This window comes from Amblyomma maculatum, chromosome 11 (assembly GCF_055883805.1).
Source record: "Amblyomma maculatum isolate TAMU_Amacu chromosome 11, ASM5588380v1, whole genome shotgun sequence".
NCBI classification, from domain to species: domain Eukaryota; kingdom Metazoa; phylum Arthropoda; class Arachnida; order Ixodida; family Ixodidae; genus Amblyomma; species Amblyomma maculatum.
In genome coordinates this window covers 22,874,202-22,894,847 of record NC_139354.1, presented here as the reverse complement: position 1 = coordinate 22,894,847, position 20,646 = coordinate 22,874,202, and the positions used below count along the sequence as shown (strand labels likewise).

The window sequence follows — 20,646 nt, the reverse complement described above, 5'->3', positions numbered from 1 at the left end:
TATTTCAAAACTGGATTTAGATTATTTTTCTTAGCTGTGCCATCTGCGTGCAGCAGGTACAGGTGGCTAAGCAAGAAGCGGATGTGACGATATTTGCAAAAGCACTGCAGCAACTTGATTCTCGGTCTAGGCACAACGACATAGTAAATAAAATACGACACCAGCGCGCGAGCACCTCACGTGACGGTAGCTGATAAATTAAGGAACTTGCTTCGCTTTTATCAGTACTGCCTTCTTCAAGTCATTGCACCGGGACATACCACATTAGTTGAAGAATGTCGCCAGCACCGGGTTTGGAACATTTAGGACACATGCTAGCATCGTTTCTTCAAGAGAGCACCATCAGCATGTCACCTGGGGATAGGATCGTAACATCCCAAGCTGCCTCTAAAGACATCTAATATAAACTGCTTATGTTATGAGGGAGAGATTAAGTGCACGAAGGAACCAGGATACGTAATTTTGATTGCAGAGGGCGCCAAGCTGGAATGAGCGGAGCGGAGAACAAGAGGATTGTTTCGTAAGGAGGCATTCGCGGATCCAATGCCTGGATTGCAAAAGCGTCTGTTTTGTAGTAAATGTTTTCTGCGTCTTCTAGCGTGAAATGCACGTAATAGAAACCGTTTCGTGTGTCATATGTTTGGAAGTTTTATCTCTTGAACGGTTTTAGTTTGTTAGTAACTATTCCGAGTTACTTCCAAACCTAGTCACCTTTTGGGGGTAAAAAAATCCAGCGGCATCCCTGCAACAGAATACGGCGCTAAGGATGACGACAAAAGCGACACACAAAGGACTGGACCAGCGTTCGTCCTGCCGCTTGTGTATCGCTCCTGGCCATGGTCCTTTCGCCGTAATCTTATGTGAACCTTGAACCAACTAACCCAAACACAAGTTCTTCTTAAATATATCCCTGCAACGCTCTCAACTATCCCTGCGCATGCTGCGTCATCTGCCGTCACTCTTTGACAGGTAGATGCTTCACTGACGGTTCTTTGCACACTACGAGTAAATTGCATCTAAGCTGCTAACTGCATATAGTCAAGAGCTCCCGCGTCGGTACTGGAGATGGGCGCTGCGCACATACATCTACTCTGAGGAAACAAATATTCAGTACAGGCTGCGGGAACGTGGAATGCGCTCGCCCTTTTCGCGTAGAGTAGCACTGCAGTCCAAATAGCCATTAAAGGATCACCAGCCAATCGTTGCGCGACCTGCGCTTGTAGTAGAAAAGAAGGCTTAACGATTGTGGGTTCTTGGTGGACGTGAGTGCTTTTTTTGCAGCCGGGTGTTTCTTCGCGGTATGCGGATGCGTAATGTGGGGTAGTTTCCTAAGAAAGTTGCCGTTCTAAAAGGGAATATAGAAACCAGTAATATCAGCCGTTTTCAATGGCATACTTTGATTGCGTCAAGGTAATTTTTTACGTGGATGTCGCAGGTTAGGATAACCCGCCATTCACCTTCATAAAGTGATTACAGAGTAATTTGCAGCATGTCGTAGAGTGCCAGTTTTGAGAAACACGAAATGAGTGCCTAAGTTCAACCTCCTATTTTATTAGCAGCATTGGCGTAATTTTCTGCCGAAAAATAATCAATATAGGTATAGAAAAGTGCAAATCATCGATTTTTTTTAGTATATCAAAAATTTCAGTTACCTATCTACTTACTGTAAAGTGATCAAAAACATGCACAAACTGAAAGCGTTATAAGGAACCCATAAAAAATACACTGTGTCCACCAGTGCAGCTGAGGCTTACCTATACACAAGCCATTACTAGCCGAATGAAGAGGAGGAGAAAACTTTATTTGAGGCCAGAATTCAGGGTCATTTTATAAGGTCCGGGGAGACAGCGTTTGCATAATAAATTCCTCTTATATCGCCGAGAGCAACTCAACGCAAAACTACAAGAAATTTAGGGAGGGAGCCAGGGAAAGAGGGGAAGGTAATGGTAAAAGTACGATAGCGCAAAATACGCTCTCTCTGGGAGCCAGGAAAGGGAGTTATACTAAAGCTGTTATGTTCCAGATATTGGCTGTGGTAAAGAACGCTCCCCAATTTTGCGGATGATATGGTTGGGCCGTTTTTAGCGAGCAATGTTCAATTAGGGCGAGGTGTTCTCTCTTGTTATTATAAAATCTTTTTCTAATGCTTATCTCACTCAGTGTTGCGTAATATAAAAAGCATGCGAGCACCCGCATACAATACATGGTAGGATTACAATTTTTTTGCGCCTCTATGACAGCTTCCCTCATTCCTCGCGTGTAACACTTGTAACAAGTGCACATTTCAAACGCGCTTCTCGAGGATCATCAGAAACTCACTTGGAAACAACCTCGAAAACTCGGATTCACTCGCCCTATACGAAACTACCAGAATTCAGGTGTCATATGCTACAAGGATTTATTATGACGCGGTATGGCATGCCATGGTGTGGTACGGTATAATATTGAGCATTATGGTACAGCAAATATGGAACGGAATGATATAGTATATGGGATTAAACTTCATGGAGCTACATAGGCAGTATATAAAGGACACCATAGTGAAAGGATCTGGTAATTTTGATAAACTTGGGTTCTTTAACATGCACTGACATGACATGCGGCACAGGCGTTACTGTCTTTTACCGCAACCTAAACGAATTCACCACGGGCGAGATGAATCCCTCGTCCATGGTATAATAAACCGAGTGCAGTACCTACTCGCCTAACGCGGCACGAAAAGCGAATTAATAATTCGCCATTTTAGATAAAATTGTACGTTCTTCGTAGAACAAGCCGCAGCCTCGCAAATGTCGGGGCATTGCGATTGAATGGCTACCCAGGCTGCATGATTCAGCAAGTGGTGAGCCGCCTGTGGAACAGAAAATATTCGAAGTAAAGCATTTATTTCAACTTTTCCTCACAGATACATTGCGAGAAATTCCGTTCTCACAGCCGTACTCGAATGATACGATGACGATGACCGAAGTCTTTCTTGTTGGCGTTGCCTTGATGAACATGTTGAAGGAGAATATCGAAGCATCTTGTCGACGTCTTCAATGCAAACCACACTGCCGCGACTGCCACTGTACAAATTCTTACACCCTAACCCACACACACACACAGCTATCCCTTGAGGCCGTAACCACCGTACTTGAGGCCTCCTCCGTATCCAAGGCCTCCGCCGTATCCTAGTCCACCATCGTAGCCTCCGAGTCCGCTGTGAGCCACGATGGCACCTCCACCGTGAACCTTGTCCACGTGGTGAATAGTTCTGATGACGAAGACAGGTCCGGCCACTGCCCTGGAGAATCCAGGACCGCCGCGCAGTAGCGTCACACTGCTTCCGACGCCAACACCTCCACCGTAGCCGAGGCCACCACCGTAGCCAAGACCACCGCCGTAGCCAAGACCGTATCCACCTCCGTAGCCTCCCAGCCCACCGGCAAAGGCGGAAACAACGAGAGCAGATACGAAGAGCGAGATTGCCTGTAAAAAAAAGGGTAATTTTGTGTTCAGAATCAATTTCACAGAAGCGCCTATGAAGATTCAGAAGTATATAAAGCATAATTTACAAAATTATATCCAGTATGTACACATTGTGTTAAGAGCGTTGGTTAAAGACAACGCGCCAATATATTAACCGCCAATGAACTAGACAGCTACAGCTTGTTTCGGTGCATTTTGTATTGTTCTATGGACGGGCAGCAAGGTGGCAATCTCTCTTAACATGTTACGGTTGGTTTTATTCTTTTGTCCCTGACTTACCAGCTCAAAAGCTACCTATAATAATGATCGCCTCAATTCCTTGTAGACAGCAAAATATGAATATGAAAAATTAAAGACAGAAATGTATAAGCCATATAGGTTTTGCAAATATATCTTACATTTCTGACTCTGCACACCTTATTTGCTCTTTATATTTCAAAGCCGCTCAACTATCTCTTGTTTGGAAGCAGCCCGCAATATTGTGGGCAGTTTGACTCTGCTCCTTATTCAATAGTTTATCGGAGTTATTATAATATACAGGGTCAATACGTGCGCTAGAGATTAGGCTATGACAGCCCCGCGTTTGCTTTGTAATCTTTTTAAATCATGCATCCACAAATTACATTATCGTGTACCTGCACGAAACGATTTGCTACACTTCAGCGCAGTTGCATGGTCAGTAATGCGCATTATAAGGGTAAGAGTTTCAGTTAAAAGGTGAAAAGAAAAAAAAATTGATACACCGCCCCGGAATGTGTCCTACGTACTACGTGTATCTTGTGGTGACGGTAACTTCCATAAAGTTCAGGCGAGCTGCGGTTTTGCATTCCAGGTAATAGTAGGAATTGTTAGGTCGCTCACTATCATTTTCCCATCGTGCTTTTCGCGGTGCTGGCGGGGCAGTATTATTTGGATTTCTTTTTTATAGGTCGCGCTAACTGCCGTGTTCTGCAGAGGTATAAACACAGATTCTAGCTGATGACTAAAATATTTGGAGCGGGTTACATTCGTTAGCTCATTTTATTTTTCACTTATATGAGATTTCCGCTTCTTATAAGCTAGGTAAATGTGCTGTCCTTTGCAATGCATCTAATGGCGGCACGTGAAGAATAAACACTTTTCTCAGCAATATTCTCTACAGAATATTTGGATGAGCTTGACCTATACTAAGACGGTGTAGAAAGGTACGTTTTTTGTACACCATCGTAACCCAAGCATACACTTATGTCTACTCCAGTTAGGAGAGCAAGATAACGCATACCAGTGTCTTCATGGTGGAGTAGTGGACAGCTGCTTGTTCACGACGTTATGGTGTCTGGCAGTGGTGCGTTGGTTTCTTATATACCTTTACCCTTCCTCGGAACTTTGTTTTCTTGTTAAGCCTTCGTGCACTATTGGCCAGGGAAAGAGGCCGTTTTCCGCTTTGCGTTCTTAGAGCCGCCGAAGAATTCAGACGGAAATTAACGTACTTTCTTTCTCGCTGAGAACATCGGAGGAGAGAGTATAGAGGGCTGCCGCGTACAGGGCGGAGTATGTTTCTGGTTGCCTGTTGTGTTGCATAACGGTCGTCGAGCAGGCTTTCGGTCGCCTCTTGCGTTACTTAACTGACTTTTAGGGACTTGTACTGTTCACCCACCTGTAAACCACGTACATGGTTCACACACGACCGAAAGTTTTATTTTAATCCCACATAGCTAACGCAATAATGCAGGTAAAGCATATAATTCAGTTTTCACCAATAAATTTCTTTTTCAGGGTTAATATGCAATCAAGAACGATATAAAACCACCATAGCCTGATAATAGCCATAAGGAAGCAATTAAGAAGCCAACAAGAAGGCTTGAAGTGAGGCGAATAACACTTGCCGATCGATGGTAAGCAAAATTGTTGATACAGCATCAAAACATTAGGAAAATAATAATGAAGAAAGCAAAGCACTAAGTATACCAAATAAATAATAAATAACTATTTTTTAGGGTATGTGATGCAAAACTTAAACAACGTCTTACCGTGCGGAGGAACGTGGTAAAAGGATGAGTAAATTGAAAATGATATCTTGGCAATGAGCCTCACTTGATGCAGTAACGATGTCAGGACATTAGTTGTTATGAAATAACCACAGAGGGATCAAAAGGCGAATAATTGAATGTGAGTGAACCAAGCTTTGGTTTAAGGGGGTGATCTAATTTTTGTGACACCGTCACTTATGATGACGATGAGCATCAATAAACAGGGAGATGATTCAGATGGTTCGGCAAAATGAAAAACACTTTTTCCTGTACTTTACTAGCTATACTTGCGTAATGGCAGTGTCCATTGACAAATTTTCGCGTGAAAATAGCTAACATATTCCCAGGAGTTGCACTCGTCTTCAGACTCAGGGATCATCATGGCTGGAAAGCTCGCTTGTTAAATCATTCCTATTGTGCTAAAACAATTAAAGAAAAATGTATGGATTATTTGAGGCAGAATATGCTTTCTTGTAAAAAATATACAACTTTGATAAAGAAATGAGCATAACTTTCAAAATGTAGACAAAAACGCGGAAGTGTGTGTGTGTGGGGGGGGGGGGGGGGATTATAATTTTGATTAGGCCCCCAAAGTAATCCCCTACGAGCTACTTTTTTCTGTGGCAGCGTGAATTGGAAAGCCCTTTCGGGCTTCTTGAACAACACGTGCCCTTAACGGATATTCGAAAGGCACACGACGTGCTGCTATGGAGCTAGAGCTCATGCTTTCATTTCCAATCTCACATCATGCACACAAACCTTCGTTTAACTCCAACACATCTCCTGCCTTTAGCTTTAGCTTTTATTTATAAATATTTCTTCATTATCATTTGTCACGAAATTGTGTTTATTCCGGTTCAAAGTAATGAAAACAATAAGTCTCCACGTTCCTTGTTAAAAATTTTGTTTTGAAAGGAGCTTAGTGTTTCCCACCGCCCGTAGTCCGTTCTTCACCATTTACGACTTCAGAGGGTCAGCGCAATGCTGCAGCCTGGCTAGAGTATCGGACTCGCCGTGAAGTGTCAGAAAATGAAACAAGGTGTGCGGATCCGCTTCATATGCGAGGTATCTCGAGGAAAATGTTAATATATACCCACGCACAGAGACTCATTTTGTGACGCTTTATTACCATTACTGCAGTGGGTAAGGTCCTGACGTTCCCTATCAGGAAGCGGGTGCTGTACCGACCTTGTGAAGTCCTTGCTGGTGACGATCGAGGCAAGGTCGTAGCTATTGAGCACTGCGTACACTTTTAAAGACAGAAACGTTTTCAGGAACATTTAAAAGAAGGAAACAAGTTTCTGCTATCACAGCACACGCCGAGGTTCATAAAAGTGCTCGTCGAGAAAGCGAGAGAGACAGAATCCCTGCATTTTTTCAGCGCAGTGAGGCTTTACATTCCACCGCGAGGTATCGCGGAAACCCTGCATTTCAGGAATTTGGTTTCATCACCTATGTCTTCCGGTAGCGCCGTGTCGTCGCCAGCAGCCCGAAAGACAACGTCGCTTTATTCGGTAATTACACTACTTTTCAATAATATTGCCACGAAAAGCACATGAAGCTTAACCATTCATTCCGCACACTCGAGTCATTGAAGCCAGAAGAATGATGTAAAAAAAATCATTTGGCATCCCCTTAACGTAAAACAATTTTGCTCTCTTCACCATCAGAGCTGCGTTTGTTCCTAACGGAGCGCAACTATTAACCCCGCTGTCTCTGTTCGAATGACAGGCGCCTAAGTGTTAAATCAGTCCCATACTTTCAAGTTTAGTGGCAACGTTAATTAGGTATCCACAACTACAGCGTGCACAGAAATTCAAACGACTTTTATTTTTTTTTTGATAAGTTTCCCATTAATTTGAACCGGCGTCCATATCACAGCATTCCATCCAGTCCTTAATGGGAAATTAATAGAAGCCCTTCGGGAGAAAAACCTGCCGCCATCAAAAACCTAACAACAATCAGCCACAGTGACTTGTGTGAAATAATTGAAGAACACAGAAATTGAATAATTATAAGCCAACTACTATCTGCAACGATTTACAAGCGGCAAATTAGAAAAAAAAATGAAATAAAAATGAAGCCACTTTACCTCATGCTTTGAAATGAACGACCATCGAAATAAATCCATATAATGTCGCTCCATAGATATTGCCGCGAACCATTCAAATCTTTAATTGTTCTTTTTTGACAGCCGCCGGCTTGCGGCCTTATCACTGTAAATCTAGTGCACGGGTCGATTCTGTATTCTTTGTCTGTTAATGCTCGTTGTCGCGAGATGCGTCTTTATCATTTTCTTTGTCGCGCAAGATGCGTAGAGATGTAATTACAAGATTCTGGCCGCTCGCGTGTGTTGCTACAAAGTTCCAGGTTAAAATAGTCACAATATGAGGGTTTATCTAGATGTTTCTTCGCCAACTTTAAATTCAGCCATAATAACGAAGTATTCAGCGCGACACTGATAAGAAAGAACACCACGGGAACTGCTGATTGCAAAGGGCATTCGTAGATTGACGACCACCGAGCAAGTTTGTTTCTATCGCCGCCACCGATTGCTTAGTTTACTGAGGACGAGCACCTGTGGGCGCCCCCCAGAAAGAGGACAATGACGACGCCGTCTTGGGACTGGTAAGCCCCAGCAGTTTCATGCAACAGGAGCCATCAGACACTGAGCTAGAAGTCTTAGCCGATTACCCGGAATACACGACCGCTTCCCCTCCTGCTGTGTTCACGTGTCATTTGAGGTCGTCCGTGATAAGCAATGACATCCTTGTGAAGAATAATTTCCCACCCAACGGGACCTAGAAGCATCTTGTAGTGCCTGAAAGTCTCCGGCAGGAAATTCCGCAGGCTTTGCACGATGAAGGGAAAATGTTTGGGTGTGTTGGTTCGTCGTCAATACAGCGAAGCGCTCAAAATCACAAAGGACGAGGAGGGAACAGGACAATAGCGCCTGTTCCCTCCTCGTCCTTTGTGATTTTGAGCGCTTCGCTGTATTGACGTTGCACGATGAGCCACGAACAGGACATCTAGGGTTTGCGCGTACGTTGCAGCGAATCCAGAACAACTACTGGCCGCGGTTGTATACCGTCATCTTTCATAACATGAAAACAGCCGTTAGTGTCAACGACGCACGAAGCCCCTGATCAGATTAGCCGGGCCACTGTTTCCTGACTAACTTTAAGTTGAGCACTGCTGATTACAATCGGCATTCGTAGATTCACGATCGTCGAGCACCCGTGTTGTTATCGTCACCGCCGATTACTTAGTTTTTTTTTTTTTTGTAGTTTTTTTGATGCGATAGTCAGCCACAATATAGCGCTTATTCCAGTGAATTTCAGGCCTCTACATTTCTCTCAATGGCATTGTCACAGTACGGGACGACATAAAGGTTCTTTCAAACACAGGAAAGTTTCAGACAACCAAAATATTCCATTGTTCTCGCATTAAAACGCGTGCGGAACCTTAATGATCGTTAGATATTGTTTTATCTAACACTGCCTATTGAGAACTGCAGTACCTTTGAATTCGTAGGTCCGTTTCTTTCGTAATCCATCTCAAATTTCAGACATACCTACGCACCATCCTCTTTAATATGATAGGCAGCGTAGAAGGTTCAGAATCAAGTGTGAAACACAGGAATTTATTGAACCTTCAATTGATTTTTATTCACGTGAAGATTATATCAACGTGGTGTAGCAGTCAACCCTTCTGAGTCTGATCGTCCCCGGCCATGTCCGCTGCTTTTTCATGGAGGCGAAAAACATAAGGCCCCCGTGCATTATGCGATGCCAGTGCAGGTTAAAGAACCCCAGGCGGTCGAAATTTCTAGAGTCCTCCACTACGATGTCAGTAATAGCCTGAGTCACTTTCAGACTGAGAACCCTGTAAGCAAATTGGACATCTCAAACAATTAGTAAAAACGAAGATAAAAATACTAGAAACCCTTCAGAAACAAAATCCTGGCGCATGCACCACTCTCTGAAAAGTCTTCTAATGGCGGGCTTAATGAAGTAAAGCTACAAATGACCTTTACAATTAACATCAATGGGTAGCCAACAACCATCGGGCGTACTATAGCTGTGACCAAAACAACACCATTGTAGTAAATAACGAGGAAAAGCGTATTTTATAAAAGCTAGCTCGTTTTTGCGCACAAATTGAAAACTACACGAAACTAAGCCTAAAGGAGCTTCGTGGAAATATGACGTCCGCTGATGACGTGTGGAGCGGACTATGCCACCCGATTCGAACAGCAAGCTCTATTTCGCCACGTCACGTTGTACACTCTTTCGCTTCACCGCTTTGTACAAGGAAAATTACAGTAAAGACTAACCGCGTCATAGTTACCTTGTGGTGTTGTATATGTAATGTCATTGCAAGCTTCTGTCACTGGGGGAAACCTTCCATTTAAGGCCGCTGGTGCTGACTTCAGGTGGCTAAAACAAGGAAGAATTATAAATAAAAGAAACAGTGATTATGCTGAGAACGTTTTAAAAATTTAAGATGAGGGCTCGGTTGGACGCTTAGGTAATTGCTTTCTTCTTCATTCACATTCTGTGAAAGACATATTCCCGATAACACACTCTTGTTATGCACGTACATATCTTCCACATCCAGAATAATATTTGGTGCACATTATTCTTGCGGCTATGTAAAATAATATTATTTTACATAGCCGCAAGAATAATGTGTGTGAAGGACAGCGACGGATAGAGCGATCATTTCTCTGTGTCATCATTGTCCTTCCCGCACACTGTTAGAGTTGCTGCTCAAGGTTCCACATTCGCTTCCTGACGGCGTCACAGCGAGCTGCATATCGATCTGCTCTAGCCTAGCTGTTTTGCCATCGCGTCCTTCTTCAGTGTATCCTGCCTGAGAGTAGATCCTGGTGCGCAGCCGTCCATAGCAATGTTGACTGACGCTCTCACCAAACGCGGCAGCATATTCATGGCGGGCGAGCGCGCTGAACGAGATGGCACCGTTTCTATAACGTTCTACAGGCGCCGTTGCTGACATTTCCTTCTAGTGATGGCGCCACACTCCCTACGAGCCACCGCAAACAATTCCTTCCTCCTCTCCAGCGCATTGTGGTCCTTTCTCTCAACGCTCTCCTTCGTCTCACTGACATTTCCCTCAAAACTCCGACAGCGTTACATCGATCACCCATTCTTCGAATCGTTTTCGTCGCTGTTTGACATTCAACTTGATAAGGGCAGCTATTCTTCCGTTCTGTGCACGCCTAATCGGATACACTAAGTGCGACGGCTCCGCTCATATACTGCTGACCTTTTTAAACACTCCTAGTAGTCTAATTGCAAACTCGTCAAACAATGATCAACGATTTCTGCGTTTCAGATATTAACTCTGGAACCAGTTAATCAATTACGAAACCGAGAACATTGGTATGTCCATTGCCTGATAACGGTGTGCTTTGGGAATATAATAAAACTGGTCACTTTCAGACCAGATTCCTTCTTTGCCTCATTCAGCAACAATGGCGCAATGGTTACGATATAAGCAGTCAAAAAGTTTTAAGGTTGGTGGCCTGGTATTAGTCAAGCATTGTGCAGGATGGCCGTACTAAATGCGCAGCGAGTTACGGCGCTACTCTTGCGAGCTGATATATTAGTGTATAAAGATATTCTTAGCAATGTGCGATTTGCTAAAGGTACTTTCACGGGAAGATTAACGAGCAGGAAAGGAGAATAGCGAGGAAATCTGGGGATTTTAACCACCCGAAGAATCCAGTTTGCCCTATCGCACTGGGTGAAAACGGACATAAAGCACGAGAAAAATGAGTAAAAGGGGAAAAGGGGAAAATACCGCTAAACGAGACATGCAATGCAAATTCAGAACATATCGTGCAGGCCCGAAGCTTTTAGGAATCCCGTGAATTGCCTGGCATGTCTTCACCGAAGATGATCGTCGCTCCACTGCTCGGGGAGATTTTTTTTTTCCTCCGTCAGCGGGGGTGGATATAGATTCTCCAGAGCAGGAAAGATTAGGAAAACATGCTGAAATGTGACTGTGAAGGACGCTTTTAGACAAACTGCAATACTGAGAAATGGTTGAGACATATTTCAGACCCCTATAGAGTGAAGTTGACTAGAACAATAACAGCAGCAAGAGTATTTGCTTGTTTGCGGAGATGGAGATTGCGTATAGCACTTCTTTGAAATAGAGACGCAGAGAACCAGTTAAAAAACAAAGCCGATACTTCTACGAAATTATGACCAAGTTGACTCAGCCTACATAGGGACTTCGCACTATCGTTCCAGTTTTCAAAAAATGGAATAGCGTAAGTTATAACAAAATCAAGTGGACAAAAATATCGGGCGTTTTAACTGCCGTCCTGCATTCATAGTCTGGCGAGGTTGAACAACTTTTTTCGCGCCACACTTCTGTAACGGCGTAGCTTCTGTTGACTTATTTAAGGCAGCAAGAACGGTTACTTGTCCAGGTTATAAACATTCCGGTTAAAACGATTACTGTGCTATGAACTGGGCTTCTCTACTGGTTGTGTTTTCAGACACAAGTTTAGTTGAGCGCCACGAGAAATGCCTTTTGCACCCCGTCGGGATCCAATCGCAAGAAGGGGCAGAATACACGTCCTTTGACCGCGGGAAACCAGAAGGAAAGCTTTCGGCACGTCCACTTTGTGTCATGGCCGAATGAAGGGCTGCTGCCCAACTTTAGGACTTTTTTACACACGATAACAATTTCATCTATTTATTTTTGAAACCTATCATGCCTCTCCCCTTGCACAGTGCAATAGGAAGGGGCAGGAGCTGAAGGCAATAGACACTATACTCTGTGTAGGAAGTGTCGATCAACAAACACTTCAACGCTCCTGTATTAGATTGTGGCGTGCTGCCCTTCCTGACGCCTAAAAACCATGAAAATATAGGATAATGTATGTTACAACACCATTACTTACACCCCAGTGAACACATTAGGGCTCCTAATGATGCAGCCTACTGGGGTTTTTCTGGAGGACAAAAGGAAGCGATATTTGATTCAGACATACAGTCGCTATGCGGAGTATATCGTACGCCCCCGTACTAGTAGACATACATGACATACAATTTCGGAGCGTATCGAAAACTCTCCGCAGGGTCTAATTCAAATCGGCTCTAAAGGCATAACAATTGATGATATAGATTTGGTGATCACAACTTAAATGAAGAAAACTGGAAGAATCGAAGTTCCGACTACGTAGAATAAATTGTTCCGAAACTGGCGTAAGGATTTTGTTTTCCTACTGTGCCACCTACGTGCGGCTGGCACAGGTGGCTAGGAAAGAAGTGGACATGACTACATCGGCCAAAACACTGAAAGAAGTTGATTCACGGCCAAGGTACAACAATACGATAAAAGAAAGACGCCTGCGCGCTAGCACCTCTCGCGAAGGCAGTTGAAGTAACTTGCCGCGTTGCTTCGAACATTACTGTCTTCTTGAAGGCATTGCTCCGGAACATGCTGCCCGCTCCCCCCTTCCTTGTTGAGGAACGTCGCCAGCGGCGGGACTGGAACATTTAGTACAAGTGCTAGCGTCGTTTCTTCAAGAGGGCACATCAACATGTCACCTGGTGGCTATGATGGTGTCAGCCCAAGCTTTCCTAAATAACATCTGACATAATCTGCTTATTTTATGACATATACTACCTATACGAGGGAAACAGGAAAATTAATTTTGATTGCAAAGGACGCCAGGTTGGGAAGTGTGGAGCAGAGAACAAAGGGGTGGCTAGTTGAGGAATCATTCGGATTCGATTCGTAGATTGTAAGAGTGTCTGGTCTTCTCTAGGCATTGTTTTGTACGTCTTCTTATGGGAAAAAGCAACGAGAAAGCTTTTGGTTTGTCTTGTGTTGGGAGCAGAGGACAAGCATTGTACCATTCCTTTGTTTATCTCTATTGACCTCGTCCTTCGCGCTGTATTCTTTTGCCAATTATGAACAGACTAGCCCGAATAAGAGTTATTGAAGGTATTCCTGCAACGCTTCCGACAGCCTCTGGCTAATGCTGTGTCCAGCTGGCGGCGCTCTTTGGTTCAGAGTCTTTCGCTCCGCGCAGAGGTAGATTTTGCTTTGCAGACGATAATTCACCCAATACGATCACATTGCATCTGAGCGGTTCAACGCAGTTGGTCAGGAGCTGCCGCGTCTGCCACGCACCGGAGACAGGCTCTGCGCACATACGTCCGCTCTGAAGAACCAAATATTCTGTACCGGCTTCAGGAAAGTGGGATGACCTCCCCCTTTTTATGTAGACTAGCACTGGGGTCCATCTAGAAATGAAATCATCACCAGCTTAGCGGTGCACTACCTTCGCTTGTAGCCGGAAAGAGGATGTAACGCAAAGGTCGTAGGTGCGTAACATAAAGTAACGGATATAACGGTCGTGGGTGCTTGGGGGGCATGAGTGCTTTTTTGCAGCCGGGTGTCTCTTCGCGGTATGCAGACGTCTACGAATGCCGAGTTTCCTATAGAGTGCTTCGTTATAAAATGAAGTTAACGTACCATCGATACCAGCCGTTTACACTTGCATACTTTGATAGCACCAAAACGAAACCGTTTTATGTGGATGTCTCAGGTTAGGCTAAACCGCTATGCACATTCATAAAGTGGTCATAGAGCCATTTGTGGCATGACGCAGAGGGCTCCTGTTGAGAGACAGAAAATAAGTGACTCATTTAAACCTCCAATTTTCTTAGGTGCACAGGTGTCGCGTGCTGTCAAAATAATCCATATAGGTAGAAAAGGGCAAGTCAAAGATATTTTTTATGGTAATATAATCTTCAAGTACTTGTTTGTTTGTTTTTTTGTTCTTTGTAAAAAGACCGAGAAACATGCGCAACCTAAAAGCGTTGTAAGGAACCTATAATAATATGCTCTGTGTCAACCAGTGCAGCCAAGGCTTAGTTAAGCACAAGCAATTACTGAATGGTTGGGGAAGAGGAGGAGGAAAATTGTATTCGAGGTTAGCATTCAAGGCCATTATATTAAGGTCCGTGGTAACTAGCGCTTCCACAATAAAACCTGTTTTCAACTCGGCGAGGCCAGGTCAACGCGTTACTGCAGGAAATTAAGGGAGGTAGCAAGAGTAAGAAGGGGACTTATTCGTAAAACTACGATAGTGAAAATTAGGTTCCCTTTGAGAGCCGGAAGAGCAAGTTATAGTTCGGCGTTATTTTTCAGATATTGGTTGCTGTAAAGAAAGCGCATGAATTGTGCGAACTATGTGGTTGCCCCGTTTTTAGCAAGCAATGTTGTTCAACTACGGAGAGGCCTTTTCCTATAAATATAAAATATCCTTGCCTAATTTATACTCATTTGGCCCAATTACTTGAGAGCTATGTAAAGCAGGGCAACACCCGCAGGTATCTCAGCATGGTGAGATTACAAAATGTATTGTGTCCGCGTGACCGGTTGCCTCAAGCCTCAAGCGCAGCGTTTGTAACAAGTGCTCATTTTAAAGGTTTTGTTTGAGGCTCTTCGATGATTCACTGGAAAAAAACCTCTAAAAATCTGAATCATTTGCCGTATGCCAAACAAACAGACAGAGTTAAGCAGTCATATCCTATAAGCATTCATAATGTTGTGGCATAATGTGACATGGTGTGGTTTGCCATGGTATGTGTGGTGTGACATGGTATGACATGTATGGCATGGTATCTCAAATATGGAATGCAATGGTTAGTATATAAGGTTAAACTTTATAAAGCTACAGCAGCAATATATAATAAACACCATAATTAAAGGGTCTGGTAATTTTCATAAACTGAGGTTCTTTAACGTTCACGGACATGACCTGTTGCACACACGTCACTGTCTTTCACCACAACCTTAACTCGTCCAGCACGGCCGAAATCGTCACGTTCACGGGCTTAGAAACCTAGCTCACAATACGCTTGGCTAACGCGGCACGAGATACATAATATTATTCGCCATTTCTGATCAATTTACAAATGGTTGCCCAAAAAAGACTTAATTTGCAAACGTCGATGCGTTGCGATTCAATGGCCATCCGGGCTGCATGATTCAGCAAGTGGTGAGTCCGCTGTAGAGCACGGAATACTCGAAGTAAGGCTTTTATTTAAACTTTTCTTTGTGGACACTACGCGAGAAACGCCTTTTTCCTGACCAGCCGTACTCAGACGATACGATGACGATGACGAAAGCCTCTTCTGTTTGCGGTTGTCTTGGGGACCATTTTCAAGGAGAATATCGAAGCTTCTTGTGGACGTCTTCAATCGAAAACACAATTTCCAGACTATCACCGCACACATTCGTGCACCTTAAAAAACAAAAACAAACATCTATCCCTTGAGGTCGTAACCACCGTACTTGAGGCCTCCTCCGTATCCAAGGCCTCCACCAAATCCGAGTCCACCACCGTAGCCTTCGAGTCCGCTGTGGGCCACGATGGCACCTCCTCCGTGAACCTTGTCCACGTGGTGAATCGTTCTGATGACAAAGACAGGTCCGGCCACTGCTTTGGAGAAGCCAGAACCGCCACGCAGAAGCGTCACACTGCTTCCCACGCCAACACCTCCACCGTATCCGAGGCCACCACCGTAACCAAGACCCCCGCCGTAGCCATGTCCGTATCCACCTCCGTAGCCTCCCAGGCCGCCGGCAATGGCGGAAACAACGAGAGCAGATAAGAAGAGGGAGATTGCCTGTGTAGAGAGCGTAATTCTGTATTTAGTAATAATTTGACAAAACAGCCTCTGAGAATTAAGATGTATATCAAGCAGAATATAGGCAATAAAAACCAATAGTCCGCACAGTGTTGGTTAAAGACAATATAGCAACATTTTAAACAGTTGAAAACTAGATCGATAACGCATGTTTCGGCACATTTTTTAAGGTTCCTTAGATGGGCTACAACATGCCATTGTCTCTAATCATGTTATGGTTGCGGTCAGTTCTTTCTAACCTTGCACGTCAGCTCCAGAGCTTTCGGAATGGATAGCTGAATTCTTTGTATATAGCAAATTATGAATATAAGAAAGTAAAGAGAAATTTACCGGCCATTTTGCTTTTGCTAATATATCCGAAAATTCGAACACTGCTCGCCAGATTTACTCTCGATATTTCAAAGTCGCTGAACTGTCATGTTTTTGGAGTCAGCACGCAATATCGCGGGTTACTTCACTCGGCCCCTTGTTCAAGACTTTATGCAGGTTCTTAGAATATACAGGGTCAATACATGCGATTGAGAATAGGTCGCGAAAACCACGCACTTGCTTTGTGAATAATTAAATCATACATTAATACATTTCATTACTTTAGCTCTCACCAAACAATTGTTTACATTTCAACAAATAGCCTTATCCATAATGCATATTTTAAGGTTGAGTATTTCAGCCAAAAGGTGCAGAGGAGAAATATTTTTACGTCGATTTATACACTGTTCTAGCCCATACCTTGTGGCGATGTCCGCTTCCTTAAAGTTCGGGCAAGCCGTGGTTTTATTATTCTAAGTAACTGCCGGAATTGTTACATCGCCCACTATAACTGGCCTTCCGCAACGTTGCAACACAGTTTCCAGAAATTTACCACAAGCTCGAGATCGAACAGTATTTACTTCTTATAAGTTAAGGAAATATCATACGCCCTTTGCAATGTATTTTATGATGGCACACGAAGGAGGGCAGTTTTCTCAACACCATTTCCTGCAGAATATTTTGATACGCTCGACCTAAATTAAGACGATGCGGCCGAATACGTTTTATGAACTCCCTCGTAACTCAAACGTACGCTTCAAAATACTCCAGTTACAAGAGCAAGGTAAAATGTACCACTGGCTTCATGGTGAAGTTGTTGACCGCTGCTTCCTCACGATGCTATGGCATCTCGCAGTGGGCCAGCGGTTGCTTATATACCCATACCCTTCCTCAGATCTTTCTTTTCTAGTTGCGTCTTTGTGCGGTATTGGTCAGGGAAGGAGGTCGTTTTCCGCTTTGCAGTCTTAGAGCCGCCGAAGAATTCGGAGGGAAATTAGCCAACTTTCTTTCTCGCCCGAACAGTCGGAGGAGAGAGTGCGACGAACTGGGTGGGGTACGCTTCTCTTTGCCTCTTGTGTAACCTAATTGAAGTTTGGGGGCTTTTACTGTGTGTTCAAGCAACAGATGCACGGTCCCACACTGGATTGAAATATTCATTTCCCCTTCACACAGCTGATACAAATATGCAGCGAAAACATTAAAATTTATTTCTCGCCGATTATTTTGTTGTTCGTATTAAATATTCATACACGATTGATATAAAACTAACATCGCCTGTTAATAGCGATAACGAAGCAATTAATAAGCCTATAGTTAGAGGCCAGAAATAAGGCGAATAACACTGTGGCTGGATGGCAAGCAAATTATTAATGCAGCGTCAGACGGAAAAAGGAGGAAATTAATAAGGCGAAACCAAATCACAAGCAATTACTAAAAACGAATAATGAACTACAAGAGTATAGGGTACGTAAGGCAAAAAGGAAACAACTGCATACCCTGCGGAGGGATTTAGTACAAGCATCAGCAAAGGAAAATGACATCGTGGTATTGATTGTCGCTTGATCCAGTAATGATGTCAGGAGATTTCCCGTCATTAAGTGGTCACAACGACAAAAAAGGGTTACAATGAAAGTTGAATAAGTTAAAACCTTGTTTGAATGGACTGGTGTAATTTTTGTGAGCCCGTCAATTATGCTGAAGGCGATCATAAAGAAATGGACTTATATTTAGGAAAAATTAAAAACAAAAACACTTCTGCTTGGGCTTTACTAGCTAAAGCCCAAAAAACTGCAGTAAGAATTCACAAATGTTCGCGCGAAAAGTAGATTTCATTACTGTAGGAGTTACACTCATGGGCAGGCTCAGATCACAACAATTACCATATGGGCCAGTTTTCATCTTTGCTAGCGTACATTGGAAGGCTCTTGCGGGTTTTTAGAACATAGCGGGATCTAAGAGAAAGTTGTGGAGAGCACACAAATTACTGCTACGCAGCTTGAGCTGACATTTTTATTTCTAATCTTGCACCCTACACACAAATCTTTGTTTAACTGCAATGCGTCTCCTGACTTCAGAATTTTGCGACACCAAAACTGTTTCGTTATCCTATATCACGAGATTGTATTTATTTACGTTCAAGGTAATTAAAGCAGGAAGTTTAATCGTTCCTTGGTAAAGTTTTTATTTATAAAGCCGCTTTGCTTTTTCCCGCCACCCTCTGTGAAGGTCAGCATCTAGAACTTCAGAAGGCTCGTCGGTTCAGCAGCCTCCAATGTAGGACTTGCAGTGAAGGGTTAGCAAATAGAGAAAAGTGTGCAGGTCCCAGTCGTATGATGAAGTGTCCCCTGGAAATTGTAATCATACCCGTGTTCAGAGATTCCTTTTTTCGACTCATGTCCATTTTTGTGGTGGTTAAAGTCATGACGTTCCCTGCGGGAAGCGATTGCTGTGCCGGTCTTAATTTTGCGGGTGACGGTCAATGTAATTTCTCAGCTAGTGAGCAGAAGGTACACTTCTGGAGACATAAACATTTGCAGGAATATTTGCAAAAAAGAAACAAGTTTGTGCTAAAGCAGTACGCAGCGAAATTCATGGAACTCCTCATCGAGAGAGCTAAAAGGAAAGAATCACTTTATTTTTCTTTTTTTAGCGTAGCGAGCCTTGGCATTCTTAGCGAGGTATCGCGGAAACCCGACATTACAGGAATTTGGTGTTCTCACCCATATCGTCCGCTAGTGCCGTGCCGTCCGAAAGATGACGTCACTTTATTTGGTAATTACGTAACTTTTTAATATTAATTGCTTCAAACATGGGAAACTTAGGCTTCTATTCTGCACGCTCGAGTCATTGAAACCGGTAGGATGAGAAATTGTTCGACCACCCATTAACGCAAATCCTTTTTTCCTCTCGTCATCATAAGCGCTGCGTTTATCCCTAATAGGGAGCTATTATGAACTCCGTTATCTCTGATTCAATAGCAGACGCGTGAGGGATAAATCCGTCACATATTTTCATGTTCAGCGCCAATGTTAAATGGGTATAGGTAACTACGGCGTGTACAAAAATTCAATCAACTTACTTTTTCTTCCTGATAATACGTTTCCTATTGACTCGAACCGGCACCCATAGCACTGTATTCACCCAAGTCATAAATGGGAAATTCTTAAAAGCCCTTCGGGAGAAAACCTAATGCCGTTGAAGTGCCTCCTTAGGGAGAAAACCTGATGCTATTGAAGTGCCTCCCAAAATCAATCGGCCACAATGACTTGAGTGAAATAGTTGAAGAATACACAGAATGCGGTTATTATAGCCAAATACTTCCTGCAACGGCTTCCAAGTGACCCATTGGGCAAAATGATATGAAACTGAAACCCTTTTACCACTATATTTTGAGATGAACTACAATCGAAATAAAGGCTCTTTAATGCAGCCCATTAGGTATTGTCGCAAACCATTCAAATAGGTGTGTTCTTTTTCAACAGCCGCCGGCATGCTGCCTTATCACTGTGATTCAAGCTCATGGATCGATTCTGTATGCTTTGTTTGTTCATGCTCGTTGTCTCGAGACGCAGCTTTATCGTTTTCTTTGTCGCGGAAGATGGGTCGCGACGTTTCTAGAAGATAATAATAATAATACTACTTTATTTTTCCTTTACTACAAGGAAAGGAGAGGAGCAGCCACTAAAAAGCTATTTCGATGAGCAGCTTGACGGGGCGGCTGCCCCTGCATATGACGGCATTTCAAAGCAGAGAAAGTCACGCCCACACAGTGAATAAACAATCAATGGAGAAATAATTAGACTACAAAAAAGCACTAGGTAAATCAGGAAAAAAACATGAAAAATAAAACAAACGCCGCAAGACAGAACACCTAACTTAAAAATAGGTATTTATAGAAACATTTCGCGGATTAATTTAATGGAAGGAACAGAGAAATCTTGATCACTATTAGCAAAGTATTAATTTAATATAGTAGGAAGCCTGAAGCAAAGCATCTGCCTGCCATAGTTCGTCCAGCACGCTGTAACGTGCCAGTGCTCCGGGTTACGGGTGTCGTATGTGTTTATGTTGTTTTGAAGCGCTCCTATGAGTGTTAGTGTGTTGTCCTTTTTACTGATGCCTTGTTTATATAACCGCAAAAGCCTGTAGTTATA

General features: G+C 43.3%; 2 protein-coding genes across 2 annotated transcripts; both read right to left on the bottom strand.

Annotated features, from left to right (window-relative positions):
• Window positions 1-3,105: 3,105 nt before the first annotated feature.
• LOC146173120 (uncharacterized) lies at window positions 3,106-5,859 on the bottom strand. Its single transcript, XM_084585135.1, has 2 exons — window positions 5,815-5,859; window positions 3,106-3,468 (listed from the first exon to the last, which is right to left on the bottom strand). Exons 1-2 carry the CDS (start codon window positions 5,857-5,859, stop codon window positions 3,106-3,108), a joined length of 408 nt encoding a protein of 135 aa, XP_084441261.1.
• A 9,940-nt stretch (window positions 5,860-15,799) lies between these two features.
• On the bottom strand, window positions 15,800-19,216 carry LOC146173119 (uncharacterized). Its single transcript, XM_084585134.1, has 2 exons — window positions 19,194-19,216; window positions 15,800-16,181 (listed from the first exon to the last, which is right to left on the bottom strand). The coding sequence occupies exons 1-2, from the start codon at window positions 19,214-19,216 to the stop codon at window positions 15,800-15,802; spliced, it is 405 nt and encodes a 134-aa protein (XP_084441260.1).
• Between the last annotated feature and the right edge of the window lie 1,430 nt (window positions 19,217-20,646).